The following is a 26,767-nucleotide window of genomic DNA, read 5'->3' on the forward strand; positions in this document are numbered from 1 at the left end:
ACTGATTGAACCTTATAGTATTTGCATATTTAATACTTTTGTACTGTAATTTAAATTTTATTACATTTACAATATGGCCACTATAAAACTTAAAAATTATCTTGTAATTATATGACTAAATTAAATACTATAATTGGTAGGTATAGAAATATTTTTATAAAATATATTCTTAATTATGATTTTATTTATAAGTGGTTTACTAATTTAGATTTTACATATAAAATTAAATTGAAATTTAACTTTAATATCTATTTTTCATTAACTGAAATATTGTGGAACCATACTGTAATTTGTTACTGAGTGTAATTCTGTGTGGGACAAATCTGTTTTCAAAGGTATTTAGTTTGAATGGCTTTCAGATTTAATAGTAATAATAGTTGCATATATTAAAACTATAAAGCACTTTTGTTTCTGTCAATTTATTTGATATTCACAACAAACTTATAAGGTAATTTGAATGAATTTTAATTGATGAATCTGAGGTTAGAGAAGCTGAGTTTTGTATATGGTCATTTCAAGGAAGTGGCAGATTAAGCATTGGAATGGAAGTTTTTGATTTAAATCTATTGTTTTCTGCCACACCAATCAGCCGCATGCCTTTCTTCTGTATTGGAAAAAAAACTAAAGTAGTTCAGTCATATCCAGCTCTTTGCCATGGACTACCCATGGACTGTAGTCTGCCAGGCTCCTCTGTTGATGGAATTCTCCAGGCAAGAATACTGGAGTGGGTTGCCATTGCCTTCTCCACGGGAATCTTCCCAACCCAGGGATCAAACTCAGATCTCCCACATTGCAGGCAGATTCTTTACCGTCTGAGCCACCAGGGAAGCCACTGGGGAAGAACAATTACTGTCTTTTTTTGCTTAACTCATTGTTGCTGCTTTTGATGGTTTAGAGATATTTAGTGTTGGTGAAGGAGCTGCCTAAACATAAAACTTTCTAAAAAAATAAAAGTTCAAGAAGCTTTTGCTTCATAAAAATAATTTGAGATAACTTTATTCTCCTATAAGGAAAAATAACATTGGAACATTTTTAAAATTATAAAACATAATTAAGAGCTTGCTATTTTATAACATCCCAGCTGAAATATTATCAGAATATTCTGATGTCCTAGTAGTTAAACTCATCTACTCAAATACATAGGGGAGTTTATGAATCTTTGTACATAAGGTCTTTTAAATTATCATGTTCATTTCTATTGCTTTATATACTTCAGAGATGTGTTCTGTCACAGAAAATAGGAATTATTTATAGAGTAATTTGAGATATTTCTGAAATTTCTTACCGAATAACTCAGTTACTGTCTTTCAGTATTTTGCTTTAAAACACCTTCAGTATCTGTTTATAAGGGCTTCTTTGTAGGAAAAAAGGAATTTCAAATTGGTAGAATGTTTATGTTGACAATTATTGGAGTGTTCTGCAGTGATTTTTAAGAAAAACTATAGCCGTGATTCTCAGGACGCTCTATGCTGTTAAAGATTATTGAGAATCCTGAAGAGTTTCTGTTTCTGTGGGCTGTATCTGTTACTATATACTGTAAACTAAGAACACTGAAAAATATATAATAATATGTTTTTAAAACATATGAAACACTAATAAATTTGAAATATATTAATAAACACATAATAATTTTGAAATATATTTATTTCCACATAGTTAATTTGCTTGACTCTGAGAAAGCCAAAATTTATTACCTTGGTTTATTTATTTATTCATTCCAATTATTTTTATTAGTTGGAGGCTAATTACTTCACAACATTGCAGTGGGTTTTGTCTTACATTGACATGAATCAGCCATGGAGTTACATGTATTCCCCATCCCGCTACCCCCTCCCACCTACCTCTCCACCCGACCTTGGTTTATTTAGGCATTTAAACCATTAGTATTTTGTGCATACATGCTAAGTTGCCTCAGTTGTATCCAACTCTTTTCGACCCTGTGGACTGTAGCCAACCAGGCTCCTCTGTCCATGGACTTTCCTAGCAAGAATACTGGAGTGAGTTGCCCTTTCCTCCTCTGGGGGAATCTTCCTGACTTAGGGACTGAATTCGGATCTCCTGCATCGGCAGCAGGTTCTTTACTACTAGCGTCATCTAAGGAAGCCTTCTTGTTTAATATCCAATATCCATTTTGAATACTGAGGATTGTTGTTGACCCACAAAGATCACGCTCTTTTTCCTGAGACCTCAAAAGAAGACAAAGTATTTTTACCTACTGTTTCCTAAGTATGTTAACATCTGTAGAAATTAATCTGAAACATCACAGTAGGGGATAGAAATGACTGGCTTTCCTTTCTCTCTTTTTTCCTGGGGTGGGGGGAGTGCCATGCTGGCTCCCACCACCCACCATCCAGTTATGCAGTTGTTCACTTTCAGGATACATGTAGAGCAATATCAGCATTGTTAACCTGAAGTCTCACTGAAAACTTTATCAACTAGAGTCCAGTGCTTATGTGCATTTCCTTTGCCGTTAACGTTATACACTCCACTCATTTCCAAAGCTACTTAAGCCAGCACCTAATCTCTTGGGTTTATCTCTTATTAAAATTTTTGGATGAATGAGTGGAATTTTTACTGAAGGCACTCTAGTCTCTCTCCTCCCATCACTACCTGAACTATTCTTCTTCACCTCTAGCTAGGATACTTTTCGCCCTAATATACCCAGCTCCCCACCTTGTCTGCTCCTTTTATACTACTTATTTCTTGCTCTTGATAATGCTGTTAATGAATGGAATGTTTGATAGATAATAGTAGAATTTTTTTTTGTTTTTTCATCCTGTAGATTTTCTTTCTAGTGGCTGCCTTTTAATATTTCTGGGAAATTTTCATAATTATAAAACATGCCTTTAAAAATGTTTTTTAAAGCTCTTAATATTTCAGTAGGGAGACCGTATAATGTTAAGAGCTTAGCTTTTAGAATTATACAACCTTGGTTCAAATTCTGACTTGGTTAACCTAGATGTGTCTCAGTTCTCTCATATGTACAATGGAAATGTTTAAAATTATCTATCTAATAGAATTGATATGAAAATTAAATGAGGTGATAGGCTTTAAGTGCTTTTAACAGTGCCTAGCACATAAGGACAGAGAAGGCAATGGCAGCCCACTCCAGTACTCTTGCCTGGAAAATCCCATGGACGGAGGAGCCTGGCAGGCTGCAGTCCATGGGGTCGCTAAGAGTCGGACACGACTGGGTGACTTCACTTTCAGTTTTCACTTTCATGCATTGGAGAAGGAAATGGCAACCCACTCCAGTGTTCTTGCCTGGAGAATCCCAGGGACACAGGAGCCTGGTGGGCTGCCATCTGTGGGGTCGCACAGAGTCGGACACGACTGAAGTGACTCAGCAGCAGCAGCACATGAAGAAGCATTTTATAAATGTGCCATTATTAAACACTAGTGCTATATATATAAGGTTATAGAAATGAACATTACATCAGAGTGTTGTATTTCAGGTGTTTGTCTTTTCAAAGTTTTGAGGATTACTTCAGGGGTTTTAAAGATTAGAGTATACTTTCTGGTTTGCCAGTAATGGTGATCCAGAAACATGTCTGCTTACTGGCAAGTGCCCCCCTTTTCACTTGCTAGAGTATTTCGGCTTGAAAGATAAATTACATGGTCACCTTATTTCCAGGGGTTATAAAAGGCTGTCTGTATGTCTTTGATCAGGGCTACTGTAAGTGTCAGAGCAGGCAGGTGGGTGCTGGGAAGGAAGCACACCTCAAAGAGAGCAGTGCTGCTCTGTTTCAGCTGCTTGTGGCCAAGGAGGATGTGAGCCTGGTATAACCACATTTTGATTTTTCAAGTGTAGGCATAAATCTGGAGTTCTTGTAATGATCCCCCAGTTTTTCATCATTGGCAGTTAATTCAGTTTTTCTAAAAGTATAAAATTTCATTGAACCATATAAATCTATGCATTTTATTGTACGTAAATTGTATCAGTTTTTAAAATAAATAGGTGAAATGGTGGTACTTACATATATGTCTGTGAGTTGCTCATTTCTGATACCTGATAATAGCTTAATGATGAGTCAATTCTTATGTGGTAACTTAACATGAAAGTGACATTTAATACGAGTTAATATTTCAGACATTTATAGGGCTTTAACTGTTACTGTATGTATTAAAAAGTTTTACTATTTAATAGTAAAAACTGTAAGACAGGAAAAACCTATAAAGTTGCCTCAGGGGAAATCTGGAGAGCACATTTAGACTGAGAAAACTGCAAAAGGTAGTGCCTAAGTTGACTCTGACTATGAGTGCCTTTGAAATCTTTAGTGAATTAAAATGATTATGGATTTTTTGAAAGCTAAATGAGTTACATGTAATTGCAATGGTGAAAATAAAAGTGACCATACTGTAGGCAAAAATTTTGGAGCCACTGCTTCTGCTTGAAATGTGCTACCAAAGGGTCTTTCATGGTTTATTTAGATTCTTGTAACATGGTTTGGGAAACAAATTAAAAAAATTTTTTTTCCTTTAAGAGTGTTTTAAAGAAGTCATTCATATACGTCTGGATGAACTTCTTCGTGTTTTAAAGTCTGTAATGAGTAAACATCAGAACCTCAATTCTGTCGATCTTCAAAATGCTGCAGAAATGCTTACCGCAAAAGTGAAAGGTAAGAAACACAATATTAACTGTGGGTTGGCATGAGCAAAAAGGATCCACATGATACATTTTGGTTCATAATGTCTGTGGAGCTGTCTCTCATGGCGCCTGTATGATGTGTATCAGTAGGAGTCATACACACTTTGATATTTAAATATTCCTACTAAGTCACCCTGGAGAAGGGAATGGCAATCCACTCCAGTATTCTTGCCTGGAGAACTCCATGCACAGAAGAGCCTGGTGGGCTACAGTCCATGGAGTTGCAAAGAGTGAGCAACTAACACACTAAGTCACACCTAAAACTCTCTTTGTCTTAAAAATCAAACTTTATTTGTCAGGAAACACTCTAAAAATACTAAGTGAAATTAACTAAACAACTGACGTTTAAAATTTTTGAGTTTTTTGAAAGTATGTATGCTCTTTTGAAATAAGTTACTGGTGCACAAAAAGTCTTTGTTATCTGAGGACAATTGATGCTGGAAAATGGCCATTTGTAGTGACTCCACTCAAAGGAAAGAAACAAATGGGAAAAAAGTAGACTTAATTGGTACCTTATTTTAAAAAGTGGATAAATGAAACTAAAATTGTAGAATAAGTTTATCATATATGTGTATATAAATGTGTGTGTATATATTACATGTGCTAAAAGAAATAAGAATTAGGACATTATCCTTTGATGAAATAATTTGGACCAAAAATTGTTAAAATCGATTATTCTAGGCTGCATTATATAAATATTGAGAAAAATGACACCAGGGTCAAAGGAGTTCAGTTAGGAGATTATTGGAAATAATGGGCTAGATGAGGGTTGATGGTCTGAGCTAAGGCAGAAGCTGGGGTGTGGTAGAAGTAGAGTGTGGCTGTTACAGAAGAGGAGATGACTGTTGATTTGATGAAACATAGGACAGGTTGAGTGTAAGGGATTAAGCTGAAGTTTGAAGTTGAAGATGTAGTGGACTTGAATTGTTGTTGACCTGTGAGTGGTGATGGAAGAGGATGACACCAACTCAGAGTGTGCAGATTGAGTAGAGAACTGAATGTGAGATCCCAGGGGCAAAGAAGATGAGGTAGATTATCTGGTGAAAGATGTTATGGAATTTTAAAAATGTTAGGTTCTAATCAGTAATTGTCAGTGTTAAATGTTAACCTGATAGGTAATGTGAACTCAAATAGTTTAACAGTTTAGTTTAACAATAGTTTAACTCACTGAAAGTGAGTCACCATAGGTTGAGTAATGAAATGAGAGGCTTTTTTGGGGAGAGGGATTACCTGTCCTGAGTCTCAAAGGTCAGGTGAATATTAACTGGTCTAGGGCAGGGATTGGAACTGCAATTCTGGATGCTTGTAGAACTCTGGATGTGAAGAACATGATGTGATTGATGTAGAGAGGGCAAAGGGCAAGTGTCAAGGGATTAGGCAGGAAGAGAAAATAAAAACGTTGTCAGTACAATATAGTCCATGTACTTAAGAACTGCCTTCCCTACTTTTTATGTAGATTTATCCCGTTTGCGTGGTTCTCTTTTTTTCTCTATTTCAAGCACTGGAAAAATATAGATGGTTTCAAAGTGGATAGCTTCTGTTGTGACTCTTAAAAATGCATAGTAACCAAATATGTTTTTAAATAGTTTGTTTATAAGCACAATTTAATGTAAGTTAGAGTAATTTGTGTCTATAGATAGTAAAATTTCCATGCTTGAAAATAACGACCACAGTTCATTCAATTGTTGTCAGTAGCTGTTGTGTATAGTCAGGATGTCCTGGGGAAGGAGGGTGTCTGTGTATGGTTGATGTCCACATTCCAGAAACAGAAAGAAAGTGACCTCTCCACTGCTTTACAGATCTTTTTTCTTTGAGGTAAAGCAATTTTTTGAGTATTATTTCCAGCTAAGATTGTCTTTACCCTTGGAATTATTGTTACAGTCTTACTTTTGTGTTGGATGAAATTTAGAAGATTACTTTGTTGTTGGGGAATTTATTGTTTCAGTAGGACTCCACTTACTCTGTTTCAGTAGGACTCCATGAAGCTAGAAAACTAAAAATTGTGTTTTATTTGGTGTAAGTTTTAAGTTTCTAAATGACCCCCCTTATCTTATTGTTGAGGCCATCTAAAAATGTCATTGATAAATGAGAAGTATTCAGTAACCTAGAAAATTGGTGTCATATTAGAGCTTATTTAATTCTTTCATTTAATCTTAATTTAGTTTTCAAACCCTGGAAAGGCCAGGGTTTGAAGTGTAGAAACCATTTTTTAATATTGTTGTTGTTGTTTAGTTGTTCAGTGGTGTCTGACTTCTTTATGATCCCTTGAACTGTAGCATGCCAGGCTCCTCTCTTCATGGAATTTCCCAGGAAAGAATACTGGAATGAGTTGCCATTTCCTCCTCCAGGAGATCGGGAATCTTCCCGATCCAGGAATTAACTCCAGTCTCCTGCTTAGCAGGAGGATTCTTCATGTTTGAGCCACCTGGGAAGCCCTAAAGACAGTTAGATCAGGGAGGTATAATTTTGTTTGTGCTGCTCAGGGTGTGAATGCATGAAATCTATGCACTTTCTATGCATAATAATAACAGTTGTATTGGAATGATATTGAAATCCTTTAACTTCTCTCATTTTTTATTTTAAATGTGGAATTTACCTTTTAATAATCTTAAAAGAAAAATCCTTAGCTTTTCCCCATTAGTTCAAATAGTGGTTTGTATTTCCTGTGTCTTGTTGTTTCCAAGCAGGAAGCTCAGTCTGACAAAATATTTGCAATATGGTAAGAGAGATACAGCTTATTTGTGAAGTAGATGAAGACATCGTATCACTCAGTAATTTATTGTGTATGTAGTAGTTGTGTTTTCATCATTTACAAGCATTTTGGTAAACCTCATTTGTAATATAAAAGGACCATTTTTAAGGTTTTTCATGATCTGTATTTTGCCCTATATTTAAAAATTGGCAACAAAAGAAGAGAAATAAGTTTTAATTATGTATCCAAAATTGTAGAAGCCTCACGTGTTTTCTTTGTTTTGAAACTTAATTGTTTAATAGGCAATTCATTCACATGATTCCTAGCGCAAACATTATAAAAAGGTATTCAATCAGTGAGGTGTCTTTCCACCTCAGACCTTGGCTACCCATTCTTTTCCCTAGATAAGCAACAACTGTTACTGGCTTTTTATGTATCTTTCTGAAGACATATTACATATACAGAAGCAAATACAAGATGTTCTCTTGCTTATGCAAAGGGTAACATTCTGCTCTTTGCTTATTGTTCTGAGTTATCTGTATATAAAAGGTCCTCTTTTGCTGTTATTTATTTTTTCAAAGCAACATGATATTCCATTATATTGATGTAATTATAATTAATTTAACCAGTTCACTACTAATAGATGTTTGGATTGTTTCTAATTTTTTAATTACAAACAGTACTTCAGTGAATAGCTTGTGTATATTCCTAGGTGAGTAGTTACTAGAACAGAGCACATGTGCATTTATGTTTTTTATATTGCTAACATCCTCCATAGAGTTTCTGTCTTTCTGATAGTCATACTGAAGAAACTAATTTCATACACCTTTGCCAACAGAGCTGGTGACCAGACCTTATTATCCGATCTGGTAGCAAAAACTGGTATCTCAGTATAGATTTGATTTGCTTTTCCCTCATTTTGGGTATAGTTGAGTATCTTTTCATATGTTTCAGAGCCATTTGCACATCATTTTATGTGACTTGACTGTTGATTCAAATTTTTTTCTTGATGGTTGTTTTTTAGTACTGATTTACTACTGATTTATAGAAACTCTCTATAAGTGAAATTAGTCCTTAATCTTTGACATAAGTTGCAGGTTTTCTTCAGTTTGTTTTTATCTTTTAAGTTGCTTATTTTATTTTATTTTGCATCTATATCTCAATCTTTTGTATTTTTTTGAATATAAGGGAAAGATTTCCCTGCTTGGAGATTATAATAGCATTCGCCATTGTTTTTAGTTTTTTTTTTTTTTTTTAGTGACTATTTTATTTTATTTTTTTTGTTAGTTGGAGGCTAATTACTTCACAACATTTCAGTGGGTTTTGTCATACATTGATATGAATCGGCCATAGATTTACACGTATTCCCTATCTCGATTCCCCCCTCCCACCTCCCTCTCCACCCAGTTCCTCTGGGTCTTCCCAGTGCACCAGGCCCGAGCACTTGTCTCATGCATCCAGCCTGGGCTGGTGGTCTGTTTCACCATAGATAATATACATGCTGTTCTTTCGAAACATCCCACCCTCACCTTCTCCCACAGAGTTCAAAAGTCTGTTCTGTACTTCTGTGTCTCTTTTTCTGTTTTGCATAGAGGGCCATTGTTTTTTCTTCTAATGTTTTCATGATGTTTATTAAATTTAAATCTTTGGTACATTCCAACTGTTGGTGGGAATGCAAACTAGTACAGCCACTATGGAAAACAGTGTGGAGATTTCTTAAAAAACTGGAAATAGAACTGCCATATGACCCAGCAAAACCACTTCTGGGCATACACACTGAGGAATCCAGATCTGAAAGAGACACGTGCACCCCAATGTTCATCGCAGCACTGTTTATAATAGCCAGGACATGGAAGCAACCTAGATGCCCATCAGCAGATGAATGGATAAGGAAGCTGTGGTACATATACACCATGGAATATTACTCAGCTGTTAAAAAGAATTCATTTGAATCAGTTCTAATGAGATGGATGAAACTGGAGCCCATTATACAGAGTGAAGTAAGCCAGAAAGATAAAGAACATTACAGTGTACTAACACATATATACGGAATTTAGATAGATGGTAGCGATAACCCTATATGCAAAACAGAAAAAGAGACACAGAAGTACAGAACAGACTTTTAAACTCTGGGGGAGAACGTGAGGGTGGGATGTTTTGAAAGAACAGCATGTATATTATCTATGGTGAAACAGACCACCAGCCCAGGTGGGATGCATGAGTCAAGTGCTCGGGCCTGGTACTCTGGGAGGACCCTGAGGAGTCGGGTGGAGAGGGAGGTGGGAGGGGGGATCGGGATGGGGAATACGTGTAACTATATGGCTGATTCATGTCAATGTATGACAAAACCCACTGAAATGTTGTGAAGTGATTGGCCTCCAACTAATAAAATAATATTTAAAAAAAAAAATCTTTGGTACATTCCAGAATATCTATGTCTCTAGCTAGTTTATTGAATAATTCATATTTTCCCCATTGGTTTAAGATGCCATCTTTATCATAAATGTACTACATTGTCACCTATATTTAATACCTATTTCTAGAGTTTCTTTTCTCCCCTTGATTTGTTTAGTTATGTGTCAATACCTTATTGTCTCCATTGTTTTATAGTATGTTTTAGTGTCTGGTAGGGGTAGCTCCTCTTTCCAGTACTCTTTTTGTTCAGGATTTTATTTTTCCATAAGCACTTTTGAGTTGATTTGTCCTAGTTCCAAAAAATATGTGTTAATATTTTGAAGATGATTTGAATTAAATTTAAATTAATTTATAATTAAGTCTATAAACATAGATTATAGTTAATTTACAATTAAGTTTATAAATAAAATTAAGGAGCAATTTGTATACTTAGCATTTCTGAGAATATAGGATGCATGTTAAGTTCTTCAAGTTGTCTTTTTTATTTCTCAGAAGCAATGTGAAGTTTTCATTTTATAAATCTTGCAGCTTTTGGTTTGTATTTTTGCAATTTTCCCCATGCAACTGGTGAAAATTGTCTTCCATTGTATCTTTTATTTCAGCAGTTTTCAAACTTTGACCTCTGATTTATGACATCACGTTAATGAATTGTAGCCAACATTTTTAAAATTTGAAAGAGAATAGAAAAGAAGTTTAAGGCGTAAAGATGTTTCAGAAACTTTAAAGGTGTTATATAACTGATAACTATTATATGTTTATGGTATACTTGGTCATGATGTGATGTGTATTTTTTACCAAAGGTTGGTTATTGTAAAATTGTTTCAGAGTTGCTGTTCTAGTAGAGTATATGTATGAAAATTATTCATGTGTTTTCTTAAAGAGATCCTAAATGTGTTTTAGTGCTCCTTGTTGTGACTTAATAGGGAACTCAAGGGAGATATTTAAACTTTGCACAAGATTTTTTAAATTTGATTTTGAAGGTCAGCTAATAGGAGAGAGTGGATACAGAGAGGCTAATTAGCAGGTTGTTAAATAGTCCAGACTGGAAGTAAAATGTCCTCTTTGAACTAAGTCAGTGTCAATGGGAATGGGATGGAAGGAAAAAACTTTAGAGGCATTTTGGAAGCAAAACTAATGAGCTAGGAAATGTATGGAAAAGAGTAGACTTGAGGGGCAGAGCATATGAGAAGATGAGGGTTTGGTTTCATACATGCTGAGATCGCAGTGCTGGTGGGTGAAGACTAGAAAGGAGGGGGAGGAACATATCAAACAGACCAGTGAAGCTCAGAGGAGAAACGTAGATAGGTAGTTTGAGGATTATTTCCTTAAAGAGACTGAAAGTGGTGAGATTCTATAGGGATAATGTATAGAGAAGAAGGCCAAGATGAGAACTTTGGACTGAGTGGAAACAACTGTATGAAGCACAATTGTCTACAGATAGATGAAGAACATGAGGGTGCTCAGATTTACTAAATACCAAGTTCCACACCCTAGGTGCTTTACATTTGTTTTCTTAGTTCCTTTCAGTTTACATATGAGAAATTGTAACACATCATTTTACCTATGGAGAAATTGAAGTTAGGTGACATATCCAGAGTAAAACAGGAAGTGATATGGGTCAGATTTAAACTCAGGTTTGAACCTCTGAAACTTTGCTTCCTCTAGTTAACTATAATGTATTGCTTCTAAGCGAAATGTTTCAAGACGATGAAAGTGGTTAATACTTATAGTAATAATAGCTGACATAATATATTGAGGATGTACATACTGTTAAGCTCTTTACATGGGTTACCCATTAATCTCTATAGGAAATTACTATATCAGCTCCTGTTTTGCAGATAAGAAAGCTGAAACATAGAGAGATTTGTTCAGTTCCATATGTATTAAGTGGTAGGGTTGTTGAGAGTTGCAGAATGGTCAAATAGGATGAACACTTAAAAGGAAAAAAAGACTTCTAAGTTTGACTAATATAGTTGCAGATTACTGACAGTGTTGTTGAGTGGTATTGAGTGAAACATTGAGTATTTTCTATATAAAAAGCTCCCTTCTATGTTCATTCAGTCTTCACAGTGGTTCTCAAAATACGTATTATTATTCCCATTTTATAAATGAGGAAACTGAGGAACAGAGCAGTTAAGCTACCCAACCTCATAAGAGATGGACAGATTTAGGATTTAACCTAGGCATACTGGCTTTGGAACCCATCCTTTTAACCAGGGGTGCACAAACTATTAGTACTACCAGTGGGCCAAATCTGACCTGCTGCCAGATTTTGTAAATAAAGTTATATTAGAAACAACTACTCTTATTTGTTTATGTTTGACTCCTTTATACAGAGTTGAATATAGTTGCAACAGATTGTATGGCCTGAAAAGTCTAAAATATTTAATATCTAGCCCCTACAGAAAAAGTTTTCCAACCCCTGCTAACCATTAAACTGGATGAAAAGTCAAATCCTAGTGCATTCAGTCATTATCTATTTATAGAGGTTTGTCAGTAAAGAAATGCTGAATGAGGATGATAGCTTTAAGGAGAAATATGGTAAATTTAATTTTTCCCATAGAAAAGATTTGGGTGTGTTATTAGTATCATAAAAAGTGTCAGCTAGTGGGAACTAGGGGAGCCTTGAGGGAGGAGGACAGAGGAGCCTGGTGGACTACAGTCCATGGGGTTGCAAAGAGTCGGACGTGACTGAGCAAAAAGCACAAGCAATGGTGGTACAGGGTTTTGGAGAATGCAGGAGAGAATGGCAAGATTTATTTTTGGAAAGGAGCTGAAGATTATTCTTTGAAACCCTGGGCAGGAGCAAAAGAAGTGAAAGGAAATTAGAGATACAGAGCTGTTTTGAGGTGGAGGCAAAGGCAAGAAGAGGAATTTTCAGTAGATGGCTGTAACCTCATTTGAGTAGGGGTGAAGATAAGGACTGAAGATGGTTCAAATAATTGTCTTTTCATTACTTACAATTATTTTTTGAAATCTCCCAGTCCTGTTTTGTGGTTTGAAAAATATATTTATAGGAAAGGAAGAATAATTACAGAATTCTGCCAAGTGTTATAAAGTAGTTTTTTTTCTTTTCTTTAAAGTCTGAATGAATGAATGAAGTCGTTCAGTCGTTGCGACCCCGTGGACTGTAGCCTACCAGTCTCCTCGGTCCATGGGATTTTTCAGGCAAGAATACTGGAGTTGGTTGTCATTTCCTTCTCCAGGAGATCTTCCCGACCCAGCGATTGAACCCAGGTCTCCCACATTGTAGGCAGATGCTTTACCATCTAAGCCACCAGGGAAGTCCACCAGGACAGGAAGACTTCCACCAGGAAGTCTTTAAAGTCTAATATGTTAAAATTAGGAAATAGAAGTAGGCTTTACATTTTTTTCTGGTATTCCATTTTAAATTACGTTTGAAGTCTACTTTCCAGTGCAGTTTTTAAGACAGCATTATTGAGGTATAATTGACTTACAGTAAACTGCACATATTTAAATTAAGGGTACAATCTGATCAATTTTGGTATTCATACTCTTGTGGAACCATCACAGTCCAGGTGATGCATGCCCCTTGGTAATCCCTCCCTACTACACCTCTTTGCCCCCACCTTTACCAATATTGATACAGTGTCTTTTCATTGTGTTCAAAATACTTTCTTTTTTTTTTAATTTTTAATTTTTTATTTTTCGGTGGGATTTGTCATACATTGATATGAATCAGCCATAGAGTTACACGTATTCCCCACAAAATACTTTCTAATTTCTCTTTTTCTTCTTTTACCCATGGGGTTATTTAGAAGTGTGTTAGTTTCCTAATATTTGAGGATTTTTACAGAGATTTTTATTGTTTAATTCCATCTAGTCACAGAACATATTTTGCTGACTAGAATCCCTTTAAACCCACTGAGACTGCTTTTATGGCCCATAATATGGTCCATCTTTGTAAATTTATATTGTATGCTTGAAAAGAATGTGTGTTTTGCTGTCATCGGGTAGAGGTTCCTTAAATGTCCATCTCATCCATGTGTCTGATAGTGTGGTTGAAGGCTTTCATATCCTCTGCTGATTTTCTGTCTACAGGTTCTGTCAATTATTGAGAGAGGGTTTTTGAAATTTCTGACTATAGTTGTGAATTTGTCTATTTCTCATTTCAGTTCTATTAGTTTTTGTTTCATACATTTTGAAGCTGTTAATTGGGTACATAAATGTATAAAATTATGTCCTCCTGATGAACTGACTCCATCATTATAAAATGGCCTTCTTTATCTCTGTTAGTTTCCTTTGCTCAGAAATCTGTGTGTGTTATGAGACAGTAAGCTTAGGGCAGTTGTAGAGCTTACCACGTTTGTTTATTGTAAGTTTGGATTCTTCTTTGTTGCTTGATAGCTAGTGTCTTGAAAACTGTTGTTTCATATATTTTGTATGGATTTCTTTCAGCTGTTTAGGTTATGTAAGCTACAACCTAAATTTTGAGATATTTTAAAAATTATTTGTTGTGGTTCTTAAGTTTTTCTTCATCTTTGTATCAGGACTATTTAGAGGAATATGATGAAAGGTGTGGACCTTAGCCCCTCGTACCTATAAACTCTTGATTGTAATTTCCTGAGGCTTCTAGGTTTGAGGTTTTAATTCATCCCTTCTTAGGAATCCTGGCTTTCTAGAAAGCATTTTCAATTCTTGTTGCACATTAGATTCACCTGGGAGAAATTTTGAATAAATATCTGTGCTTCCCCAGGCTTTTAAAATCTGACTCTTGGGTGGTGAGTCTCAGATTTTGTTTTTAAAGCTTCTAAAGTAAGTCTGATGTACAACCAATTAAGAACAATTCTGGTTTTAAACAAAGTATAGCTTCGTCTCCACTTAGTTTCTCTTCTTCCAGTTATTGGCAGGGATCCTAGGAGGGTGATTGGCAGGGATCCTAGAGAGGGTGGGATACAAGGAGCCAGTTGCTCCTTAAACTCAGTCTGAGTAGAATGTGATGCTTCAAACAGTTTACCTATTCAACCCTCAAGTTTTGTCTCTCTGAATTGTATCTGGGCTTTTAACAAAGATGTGTAAAGACAAAGTTATAATAAGAAACTTTTTCCAGTTATGTTTCATAATTTTCTTTAACAAAATGCAAAATGTTAGAATATCACTATGATAAACAAAAGATAGCTATATATCAATTTAAATGGACCTCAGAGCCTAAGGACCTTATAAGAAGTAAGACTTTAAAAAGGAAGAAATAAGGAATTAAAATTTTTTTAAGTATTGGGTGTTGTTAATATGATAGACTTTGTGTATAGGTTTTATGCTATGTCAGATGTATATATGACTTTAGATATTGGTAATTTGTAGTGGAAAATGTACTTCATATTGACTTAAGTGGGTCACAGTGCATTTAACTGTTTTTTAAAAATCCATGAAGCAATAAGCAAGAGAAAATAGCACAGAGCTCTCTTACTGGAAAGGGCTGATGTAACGTGGTCTCCATGACTCAAGATTCATTGATTTCACATTGAATCACTTTTTGGATGTGCCAAATAATGCAGTGTGTGGAGGAGTCAGTTTGGAATGCCAGCTACTTTTATGCAAGGTGATTCTTTTGTATGATTTCTTTAATGAAGAACTTGAACATCATATTTATTTTATTAGGTTTTTTTAGTTTCTGAATCTTCTAATGTTTCTAGAAAGTAGTGGCGGATTTTTATGGGATTAAATGACTTTGTATAAATCTAGTTTATTTTCTCCCTCATTTATTGTAACCCCTTTTCCCTACAGCTGTGAACTTCACAGAAGTAAATGAAGAAAACAAAAATGATCTCTTCAGAGAAGTGTTTTCTTCTATTGAAACCTTGGCCTTTACCTTTGGAAATATGTAAGTAGAGGACTGTCATTTCAAGAATTTAGGGCCTGAGTGTCTCAGTGAGAGTATGTGTCATGATAATTCAGTATGTAAAGCAAAGTAAAGTATTAACCAACATAAAATATTATCACAGCTTTGGAAAAGCTATATCCTGTGTTGCTTTATTGCTGTATTTGGAGGTGTTTATGGCCATTCAGAAGCAACATCCATTTGTGAGTGACTGCTTAGTTTATGTGGATAGAGTCTTAGGAGTTTATATCTAAGGCTCTTTTAATCTAGATGACATGTTGAATGTAAAGCTTGTAACAGAGCAATATAACGACTTGTGTTTTGTCTTTGTTTTTTTAATTTCTATTTCTTTTTTTTTTAACTTCCCCTGGATAGCTTTACAAACTTCCTTATGGGAGATGTAGGCAATGATTCATTATTGCGACTGCCTGTTTCTCAGGAAAGTAAGGTAGGCCAAGTTTGTATGAAAGCAAAGACTTTAATATTTTTAGCTTCCTATTTTAATAATATCCTAATCTTAATCTCAGCATTAGTCTTTGATAGTTTTTTAATGTAGCAAGAAAATGGCCAATTTGGGAGCCAAAAATTTAGTTGTACTTTTGAAGTGACACTATCATTTTAAAAGAATGTATCTGATAATTTTATAGTGTCTTATGTAATAAATCTATATGTCATATGATCCAAAACTTTAGTCAGTAGTTCTTAGCTGTTTTTCTTTCCTGACAGTGTCACAGGTCTTAAAGACTGGTGGAAACTTAGAAAAATGATACAGAAAGTGAAGAGGATGTTAATCTTTTCACATACCCTACAGTTTGTCTGTTACCATGAAACACCTTATTAACAAAACTGTAGGTCTTAGTTCTCCCTAAGAGCATCCTTATAAATATGTCAAAGAATTAGAGTTCTGATTCCTAGTTGCAGAAAAATGCCTATGAAATAATAGAATATTAGGAATGTATGTAGAATATTGCTTGAAAGATTTATAGTAATCGTAGTAGTAATATTTTCATTTGAGTAATATTTTTTCCACCAAATTCAAGATATTTAAACAGACTGCATTAGGGACATATGTTGATCATTTCCTGTTAAGGATTTCCAAAAAGGATTGGAATTCCGATCCAAAAGGATTGCAACACATATTTGGAAATATGCCAAGTACTTGTTATTATGTCAAAATAATAGAACTACAGGTCTTTCTTAAATAATACAAAATGTAAATGACTACTTAAAGGCCGTTTGTTATATGTACTACAGTATTTAGAAAAAAAATGTGACATTCTGAAGTCATCCATTTGATGACTGAAGGAGGACAGTGTAGAAACCATATCAGAATTATGAAGAATTTCAAGATCTTTAAATATTATGCTGTTATTTATGATTTTTCCTCAATTATATGTTTCAAGCTTGCTGCTAATTTAGAAAGTGTAATAAAACATTCTGTTGGTGTAACAGGAGTCTAAACAATTTAAATTTTAGGTGTGAATCATATGTCCTATTCGTGTGCTCCTGTTGTGGCCCACGTTGCTGTGCGTGAGCGTCTCACTGCAGCGGCTTCTCTTACTTCCGAGCACAGGCTCTAGGGCGCGCAGGCTACAGTAGTTGTGGGACACAGGCTTATTTGCTCCACATGGCGTGTGGGATCCTCCTGGATTAGGAATCGAACGCATGTCTTCTGCATTGGCAGGTGGATTATTTACCACTGAGCCACCAAGGAAGCCCCAAACCTACATCATCTTAATCTTTAAAATAATCTTTTGAAGTGGTGTTCTTATCCTCATTTTATGAAGGGGCAAGCAAACTTAAGTGAGTATAAATATGTAGCTCAGTGTCATATAGCTACTAAGTGATAGAGCTTGACTTCAAATGTAGGTTTTACATGATTGCTTTTGCAGTGAATAATAAGCTCTCACAATTTTGATAGATAACCTTTTCCTGCACTGTCTATTAAGGTAGCCGCATGTCACATGCAGTGCATTAAATTAAAATTTTAATTCTCATTTACATTAGCCACTTTTTAAATGCCACTTTTCAAAGGTAGCTAGTAGCTACCTTATTGGACAGTGCAGCTGTGGAACATTTCCGTCATCATAGAAAGTTCCACACTAAGCTGTCTGAAGGACTTTGCACGACATGCTTATCATATAATAAAACGGTGAAGGATGGCTGAAAGAGAGTGTCTTTGTCTTCTGTTTAGATAGCAGTCTATTTAGATTGCTTCTATAACTTGCTGACTAATATTTTTGAGATCTTCAGAATTTAAAATTTTGAATGGATTCATTAATGCTGTTAGTAAACAAAGAGGTTATTCATTCTTGGACCTTGAGAACTGCTGTTGTAAAAAGCTATATAGTTCTTATTAAATGTTCTGGCATTTAAACAGGCTTCTCAGGCTCTTTGAGTTCTAAATGCTTGAAATTCTTTAGTAGGAATTATCTCAGAGTAACAAGTTAGAGTGAAAAAAGTTTGAAGCAAAGATCTATTACCTTCTGCTGTAATCTTAAATTTGCTTTCTTCTTGTTTTAAAGTCTTTTGAAAGTGTTTCTGTGGAATCAGTGGACTCATCCAGTGAAAAAGGTAATGTTTGAGGTACTTAAAATTTTAGTCAGACATTTTGCAGTTACTTTTGGTAAATGTTTTGGATTACTTAATCTCCTTGCTTAGTAGCCGAAAGTATTTATTTTAGACATAAGATGAATAATATGAATAATATGTAGTGTTACATATAAAACTTAAGGGAAAAAAACCTACTGGAGCAGATAGTGTGATGATAGACTGATCAACAATTATATGGGGTTTGTAACTTGATGAATAATAGAAATATGCATTGAGATTTTAAAATGTAATTTGAAATTATTTTCAACTCAAACCGTGACCCTTTGTTTCTGAATTTGTCACATTTTTTTTCAACCAGTTTTCATTGAAAAACATCTTAGGATTTTAATGCTCCTTTAAAGGTTTCATGTTGTGAGCTCTTATTTAATATATACTTACCTTGACATTTTTTTATTTTCAGGAAATTTTTCTCCTATAGAATTAGACAGCATGCTGTTAAAAAACACTAATTCTGTAGAACTGGCTTTGTCATATGCTAAAACATGGTCAAAATATACCAAGAACATAGTCTCATGGGTTGAAAAGAAGCTGAATTTGGGTGAGTTGCCCTTTGGGGCATCTAATTAACTCTGGAACATAAGAACTGACTTCTTTGTGATTCATTTTCTACAGACTGTAAATAATGATTCCAAATTAGTAGTGCTTTCATTGTAGTGAATAAAATCATTGTCCATTTTCTTTTCTTGAAATAGGGAAGGCTCTCCTTAAAGTAAATATACTTATTGAACACTGAACTGTGGACCAACCATTAGATGTGGGGACACCATGACAGTGTACTGTCTTTGCCTTTAAAGAAGTCATACTCTAATGAACGAAAAGAAATGCAATCAGATAATATAGTTAAAGGAGATAAAAAACAACTATCAGATAAAATCTAGCTATCATATCAGAAGGCAATGGAAACATATATAAGGAACATCTTAATAGCTAATATTTTCCCAGTGTTTTACATTAACAAAGAGCTTTCACATCCCTTATCTGATTTAATCCTTACCAAAACCCTGGGAAGTAGACAAGACAAAATTCTTATTCCTGTTTAACAGAGGAGGTGAATGAGGCAGGGAATTTGCCTAAGGTCAGCAGATTTGCCTAAGATCATATTAGTAACTGGCAAAATACAGAATTTACCCCAAACCTGTGCTCTTTCTGTTACATTATTTGCCTTTAGTACGGGATGCCCATCAGATTCACCTAAATAGCCTTAGAAACGGATAATAAACAGGCCTAGGTCCCGGTCCCCCAGAGAGGTGAGATGCAAGTGTATTTTGAAAGTTTCCCAGTTAATTTTGATGAGTACTTTCAATTAAGAATCATAGCTTCATACCATGATGCAGACTAGTATTTGTGATCACTTTTCAATTGGGGGATTACAGATAATTTTAGAGTATGGAGGAGAAAAAGTTAAGTTGAACTTACCTTCTGATATCTTCTTTGACCTTTTCAGAATTGGAGTCCACTAGAAATATTGTTAAGTTGGCAGAGGCAACTAGAACTAACATTGGACTACAGGTAAGTGGTCAGTGAACTACTAGGGTTCTATGCCAAGCAATAACTCAGCTCCTGATAATACCATGTAAAATCAGAAAATTTTGTCCTTAATACAGGAAGGAACTTGAATGCTAAGTAACCTTTTTATTGACAAGATAAAATCTTTTTAAACTTACAAAGATATTCATTATTGAAGAAGCTAGGAAATATAGTTTTATATATATATATGAATATTAATTATCTTGTTAGCTACTAATTTTGCTGACTAGTTTAAGAATTACTTATAATTAATTTTCTTCAGTATTTTTTCATATGGTCATACTTATAAATAGTCATTTTTCTGAGAAAAATTTAAACTTAAAAATTTATCTTTTTGAACAAAGATAATGGGGGTGGATTTAGAACTCTAGTACATTTCCATTGGAAAATTTTCTTTTCAATTTTAAATTCTAGGAGTTTATGCCACTGCAGTCTTTATTTACCAATGCCCTTCTTAATGATATAGAAAATAGTCACCTTTTACAGCAAACAATTGCAGCTCTCCAAGCCAACAAATTTGTGCAGGTAAAAATTTATATATACACTGTACTTTTTTTTTTAAATATACACTATATTTTTTTTTTTACTTTTTTTTTTTTTAAACAGCAGTGTACCTTTAGAAAACAGCTTTTTTCTCTCTCTTCTGTTTTTTTTGTTGTTGTTGTTTTAAAATGCCCTTGGCAGCCTCTACTTGGGAGGAAAAATGAAATGGAAAAGCAAAGAAAAGAAATAAAAGAACTTTGGAAGCAGGAGCAAAATAAAATGGTTAGTATTATAATAGTTTCATCTATTTGTGAACATCTAAAAATCATGAGCAGTCTATCAGCATATATACCCTGGGAAGATGCATATCTTATTCTATAGTTTATCTAAAATTCAGTAGTAACTGTCTTGCTGAATATGCTGAAGAGATTTATACATTAGGATTTTTCTTATTTTGTATTTAATATTAATACTCTTTTTATTCTGTGTAGCTTGAAACAGAGACTGCTCTTAAAAAGGCAAAATTGTTGTGTATGCAACGTCAAGATGAATATGAAAAAGCAAAATCTTCCATGTTTCGTGCAGAAGAAGAACATCTGAGCTCAAGTAGTGGATTAGTAAAAAATCTCAATAGGCAGCTAGAAAAGAAGCGAAGGCTGGAAGAGGAGGCTCTTCAAAAAGTAATCATCTTTTTTGTTATTTGTTACTATTGAGTTAGCAATAATCTGCTAAGGCTTCAGTTCTCAAATTTTAACCTGCATCAGGACCACCTGGAAGGCTTGTCAAAACAAACTGCTGGTTCGTGTCCTCAGTTTCTGATTTAGTAGGTCTGGAGTTGGCCCCAGACAATGTGGATCTCAAACAAGTGCCCAGGACTGCTGCTGCTGTTGCTGCTCGGGATCCACACTCTGAGAACCACTGTGCTAAGAGATTTTTGCTTATATTTTGAATTTTGGGGTTTATTTGTGAAGGAACTATCTTAGGGCAATCATTTAATATTTTCTGCTTGATTGTTCAGGAGGTTCACCATTTAGGTAACTGGGTATATATGGGTACTTATTCTGGTACCTGCTAGCAAGACTAGGCAGAAGCTTTGTGTTATTAATATTTATGAAATATAATTGATAAATTCTGTAAGAAGATTATAGGAAATGGTAAACATAAATAGAAAAGTCTATTAATGGACATTTATTTTATAGACAATGTACTAATTGTAAATTATACTTAACTATTCATAGAAGTCAGGTGTCCTTGAATTGCTGACCAAAACAGAATATTTATCTTTAGGAATATTCTATCTAAAACATAGAATGTTTCAGAACTTTCATGCATAAGCCATTTCAATCATTTAAATTGAGCTTTACTAGAATAAGTATTTATTTTAAAATACAGATTCAGTGAACCAGCATCACTTTTTTCTCTGATAACTCCTAAAGGTAGAAGAAGCAAATGAACTCTACAAAGTGTGCGTGACAAATGTTGAAGAAAGACGAAATGATCTAGAAAATACCAAAAGAGAAATTTTAGCACAACTCCGTAAACTTGTTTTCCAGTGTGATCTTACCCTTAAAGCTGTAAGTAATTTCTTCAGTATTTTAAAGAGAAAAAAAAAAGTTTGTACATCTGTAGATATACAGACTGTATAACCTCTAGAATACTTGATGAGTTGCAATTCTTACAGGATTTAATTTCTGAGATTATAGGAAAGTTTAGAGTTTGAAACGACTCTCAGTTTTTAATTCTAGTATGTGATTTGAACTTTTTTATCTATTCTTTTCTCCATGGATTGATGATTCGTTTGGTTAAAATTGAAGGGTGAGTGATTGAAATTGCCTCTAAGCCACTCTTTCTTGGCTTGACTAACAAAATGGATTTAATCCCTGAAACTTCTATCAACGCAATGAGATCTGTTCTTCAGAATTTGAGTAAACTAAATTTTGAAATTGAACCCAATGGTTTATTTAAAGACAAGGCATTTATATATCTCTTTAAAATGGTTTTTATTAAAAATTTATGTACAAAATACAGTCAACTTTCCATGTTCATGGGTTCTACATTAGTGGATTCAACCAACTGTGGATTGAGAGTATTCAGGGAAGAAAAGATTTCCAGAAACTTCCAAAAAAGCAAAACTTGAATTTGTTGGCATTGATAACTATTTACATAGCATTTAATTGTACTTAATAGCTGTTTACATAGCATTAGGTATTATAAATAATCTAGAGATGATTTAAAGTCTGTAGAAGGTTATGCCTAATTTACATGCAAATATAATGCCATTTTATATTTGTATCCATACCACTCACTGGTATCCATGAGTGGTCTGGAAACAATCCTCTTAGATACTGAGGGATGACTGTACTTCTTTTTGGTGTACGTTTCACAAGTTTTAAAAGCATAAATAAATTTCTGTAATCACTACCATCACAGTCAGGACTCGAAATAATTCTATCACTCCAATAAAATTTCCTCATGGTACCCGTTTGTAGTCACACTCTCCACCTGTCTCTTATCCCTGGCAAATATTGATCTGTACTCCATCTCTGTAGTTTGATCTTTTCCACAGTGTCACATAAATTGAATTATAATATGTATCTTTTGAAGACTGGCTTCTTTTACTCAGCATAATGCTTTTGAGATTCATCAGTGTTATGCATGTATCAATAATTCATTTCTTTTTATTGCTGATTAGTATTCCACTGTGTGAATATACTGCAGTGTTTATCCATTCACCAACTGGACAATTGCAGTTTGGGGTAATTAAGAATAGAGTTACTATGGATATTCATTTACAGTTTTTGTGTGGATAAAACTTTTACATTTCTGGGATAAACACCTAGGAGTGAGATTATTGGGTGGTATGGTAGATGTTTAATTTTGTAAGAAATTGCCAAATGGTTTTTTAGAGTTTTTTCACTATAACTAACAATGTGTGAGAGTTCCAGTTCTGCTCAACAGAGTACTTGTCAGCTCTTGATTCAACAAGTGTCTGTTCAACATTTGTGAGTTGTTGGTTTTTATATTTTAGCTATTCTTAGGTGTGTAGTGGTAGTGGTTTTGTGTTTTTAGAATGACTTATGACATAGAGCATCTTTTAAAGGGTAAGTTTGCAATCTATGTGTTGCCTGTTCTTTTGGATTGAGTTATTTTCTTATTGAGCTTGCATATATTGTCTTCCAGTCTGAAACTTCTCTTTATTCTTTTAGCAGTGTCAGGGAACAAAAGTTTTAATTTTGATGGAATCTTACTTAATTTCTCCTTTATGAGTCATGCTCTTGGATGATACCTAAGAGTGCTTCATCTAACCCAAGATCTCAAATACTTCTGTGGTTTTCTATAAAAATTTTATAGTTTGATATTGAGAAATGATCCATTTTGAGTTAATTTTTTATTAAGTGAAGTATAAATTGAAGTTCATTTTTTGCATATCGATGTTACGTGAAAATTATACTCATGGAACTTTATTTTATAGTGGTGACTGAATGTTGGCTTGGAGAGGTCAATGTCATTGAAAAATGAATTACCTAGATTTCCTTAGAGAGGGAATCACACTGTGCCATTTAGGGCCGTAAAGGTATCAGGATTGGTGAAACAGAAGCACGAGGGAGGGGAGTGGCAAATATGAAGCCTTTTTTGAGGTTTCTGAGGGAAAATCTAGGTAGGACAGGATAAGCAATATAGTATTGGCTAGTTTGAGTTATTCCAGTGGGCTTTGGGGAAAAAGGATGGCCTGAAACAGGGAATAGGAATTGGTACCTGACCTGAGATGATTTAGGGCAGGGGAAAATACTGGCTTGGTGTGTGAGAGTTAGAGATGGTTGGAGGTGCGTGTAAAAGACATGTGTGTTCCCCAGCTAAGAATTGGCTAGCATTCCGAGGAGCAGAAGTCCCCAGTCAGCAAGTTTTTAAAGATAGTAAATCATCATGAAATACAGAAAATAAAAAGGGTAATTAATACTTGTTTGCTTGTTCTAATACCATTTGTTGAAGACATTGTGTCATCACCATTGAATTGCCTTTGCATCTTTGTCAAAACTCAATAGACCATATTTTTAGAGTTCTATTTCTAGATTCTCTGTTTTGTTCTGTGGATATGTAATATATATGTATCTATCCTTTTGTCAGACACTACTATATTGATTACTGGTGTTGTCTAGCAAAGTCTTAAAATCAGGTACTGTAGTCTTCCAATTTTATTCTTTTCAGAATTGTTTTGAGTATTTAAGATCCTTTAACTTTTATAAAAATGTTAGAATCAGTGTGTCTGTACCAAAAAAAAATCTTGCTAACATTTAAATTGGAATTGCATTAAATTCAGCTTAGGGGGAATTGACTATATATGTATCATCCTAACTATGTATAGAGTTCTCCAATCCATGAACACAGTATGTGTCTCCATTTATTTAGGTGTATGTTACTTTTAATCAGCACTTTGTAGTTTTTAGCATTTCTTTCCCATGTTTTGTTAGATTTAAACCTATGTATGTATGTATGTATTTATTTGGGGGGTTCATTGTGAATGTGATATAAATAAATACACAGTATTTGTGTACATGTGTATATATATCTATGCATACACACATGCTTATTTTATTTCAAATTCAGTTTTTCATTGTTAGTGTTGAAAAATACGACTTATTTTCATATCTTGATCTTGTATTTTGCAACCATGCTAAACTCACTTATTACTTTTAGGAGCTTTTTTTTCTTGTAGAATCATAGGGTTTTCTTACATAAAAAAATCACATTTCCTACAAATAGGGACAGTTTGCTTTCTTTCCAAACTCTCTTCCTTTTTTTTTTTTATTATTACACTGGCTAGATATTAAAATGCATTGTTGAATAGGAGTGGTGAGATAAGACATTTTTGCCTTAATCTTAGGAAGAAAGCACTTAGTCTCTCACCATTAAACTTGATGATAGCTGTAGGGTTTTTTTAAATGCTTATTTTTTTTTAATTTATTTGGCTGCACAGGGTCCTAGTTGCAGCATGAGGGATCCTCAGTCTTTTTTGTGGTGTGTTGTTGCTCAGTTACTAAGTCATGTCTGACTGTCTGTGACCCCATGAACTGTAGCACGCCAGGCTTCCCTGTCTTTCACTGTCTCCCCCAGTTTGCTCAAATTCATGTCCATTAAGTCGGTGAGGCTGTCTAACTATCTCATCTTCTGCCACCCTCTTCTCCTTTTGCCTTTAATCATGAGGTATCTTTAGTTGTGGCATGTGAACTCTTAGTTGCGGCAGGTGGGAAATAGTTCCCTGACCAGGGAGCAGACCCAGGCCCCCTGCATTGGCAATGCAGAGTCTTAGCCACTGGACCACCAGAGAAGTCCCTATAGGGTTTGTTATTTTTTGAAGATACCTTTTATCATGTTAAAGAACTTCCATTTTTTTCTAATTGTTGAGAATTTTGTCTTGAAAGTATTGGGTTTCTGTCTTTGATTTTTTTTTTTTTTTTTGCATCACTTGATGTGATAATAGAGTTTTTCTTCTTCAGTCTGTTAATATGATACTGATAGAATACTGATACTGATATTTAAGTGTTGATCTATCCTTGCATTGTTTGGATAAGCCACTCTTGTTTGTGACACACTGTTTCTTTTATAGATTGCTGGATTCAATTTGCTGGTATTTTTTTGAGTAGTTTTTTCTTCTTTGTTTATGAAAGATATTGGTATTATGTTTTTGTTTACTTTTTTTCCTTATACTGCCTTTATCTGATTTTGGAATCAGGGTAATTCTGACCTCATAAAATAAGTTGGGAAGTGTTGCTTCTTCCTATTTTATTTTCTGAAGAGATTGTATAGAATTGGTGTTATTTCTTTAAATGTTTTGTGGCATTTCCTGGTGAAAGCAGTTGGCTTGGAGTTTTCATTTTTTTGGAAAATCTTTCCCTGTGTATTCAATTTCTTTTGATACAGGCCTATTTGAATTAGTTCTTTTTATGTGAACTTTGGTAGTTTGTGGAATTAGTTCCACCCTTTCATCTAAGTTATTGTATTTATGTGCATAGTGTTGTTTATAACTCTTAACCTTTCAGTGTCTCATTGAGCTGTAGTGATATCCTCTCTTTCTTCCCTGATGTTGGTAATTTGTGCCTTCTCTCTCACTTCCTCTGTCTTTGGTTAGTCTGGCTAGAGGTTTATAATTTTTGTTGATCTTTTCTGAGAGACAGCTTTTGATTTCTTTGGTTTTTCTCTACTTTTTAAACTTTTTTTCTGCTTTTTATTGTTTCTTTCTGCTTACTTTAGGTTTATTTTGCTTTTCCTTTTAGTTTCTTAAAGGTAGAAACTTAGACTGTTCATCAAGACCTCTCTACTTTTTTAATATAAATAGCTAATGATTTTAATTTCTCTCTAAGCACTGCTTATTTCCATCCCACAAAGTTTGAATTTGGATTTTCATTTTTATACAATTCAAAATATTTTCTAGTTTTCCTCAAGACTTTGATTTTACCTGTGGATATTGTAGAAGCTTGTTTAATTTATAATTATTTGAGAATTTTCTGGACATTTTCCTGGTACTGATTTCTAGTTTAATTCTGTTATATTG

The 26,767-nt window shown here is 34.3% G+C and overlaps 1 protein-coding gene across 2 annotated transcripts in view; it reads left to right on the forward strand.

Moving 5' to 3' along the window:
- The window catches only part of ARHGAP29 (Rho GTPase activating protein 29), an 85,891-nt gene that overhangs the window by 25,377 nt on the left and 33,747 nt on the right, over positions 1-26,767 (forward strand). For both annotated transcript variants that reach the window (XM_065908418.1, XM_065908424.1), the window contains exons 3-12: positions 4,485-4,619; positions 15,501-15,597; positions 15,970-16,042; positions 18,120-18,168; positions 18,608-18,745; positions 19,652-19,716; positions 20,149-20,259; positions 20,419-20,499; positions 20,709-20,897; positions 21,654-21,791. In XM_065908418.1, the coding sequence (XP_065764490.1) occupies positions 4,485-4,619; positions 15,501-15,597; positions 15,970-16,042; positions 18,120-18,168; positions 18,608-18,745; positions 19,652-19,716; positions 20,149-20,259; positions 20,419-20,499; positions 20,709-20,897; positions 21,654-21,791 (1,076 nt within the window). The remainder of the gene's footprint in view (positions 1-4,484; positions 4,620-15,500; positions 15,598-15,969; positions 16,043-18,119; positions 18,169-18,607; positions 18,746-19,651; positions 19,717-20,148; positions 20,260-20,418; positions 20,500-20,708; positions 20,898-21,653; positions 21,792-26,767) is intronic.

The sequence above is a fragment of the Muntiacus reevesi genome, chromosome 1 (assembly GCF_963930625.1).
Source record: "Muntiacus reevesi chromosome 1, mMunRee1.1, whole genome shotgun sequence".
Classification (NCBI taxonomy): domain Eukaryota; kingdom Metazoa; phylum Chordata; class Mammalia; order Artiodactyla; family Cervidae; genus Muntiacus; species Muntiacus reevesi.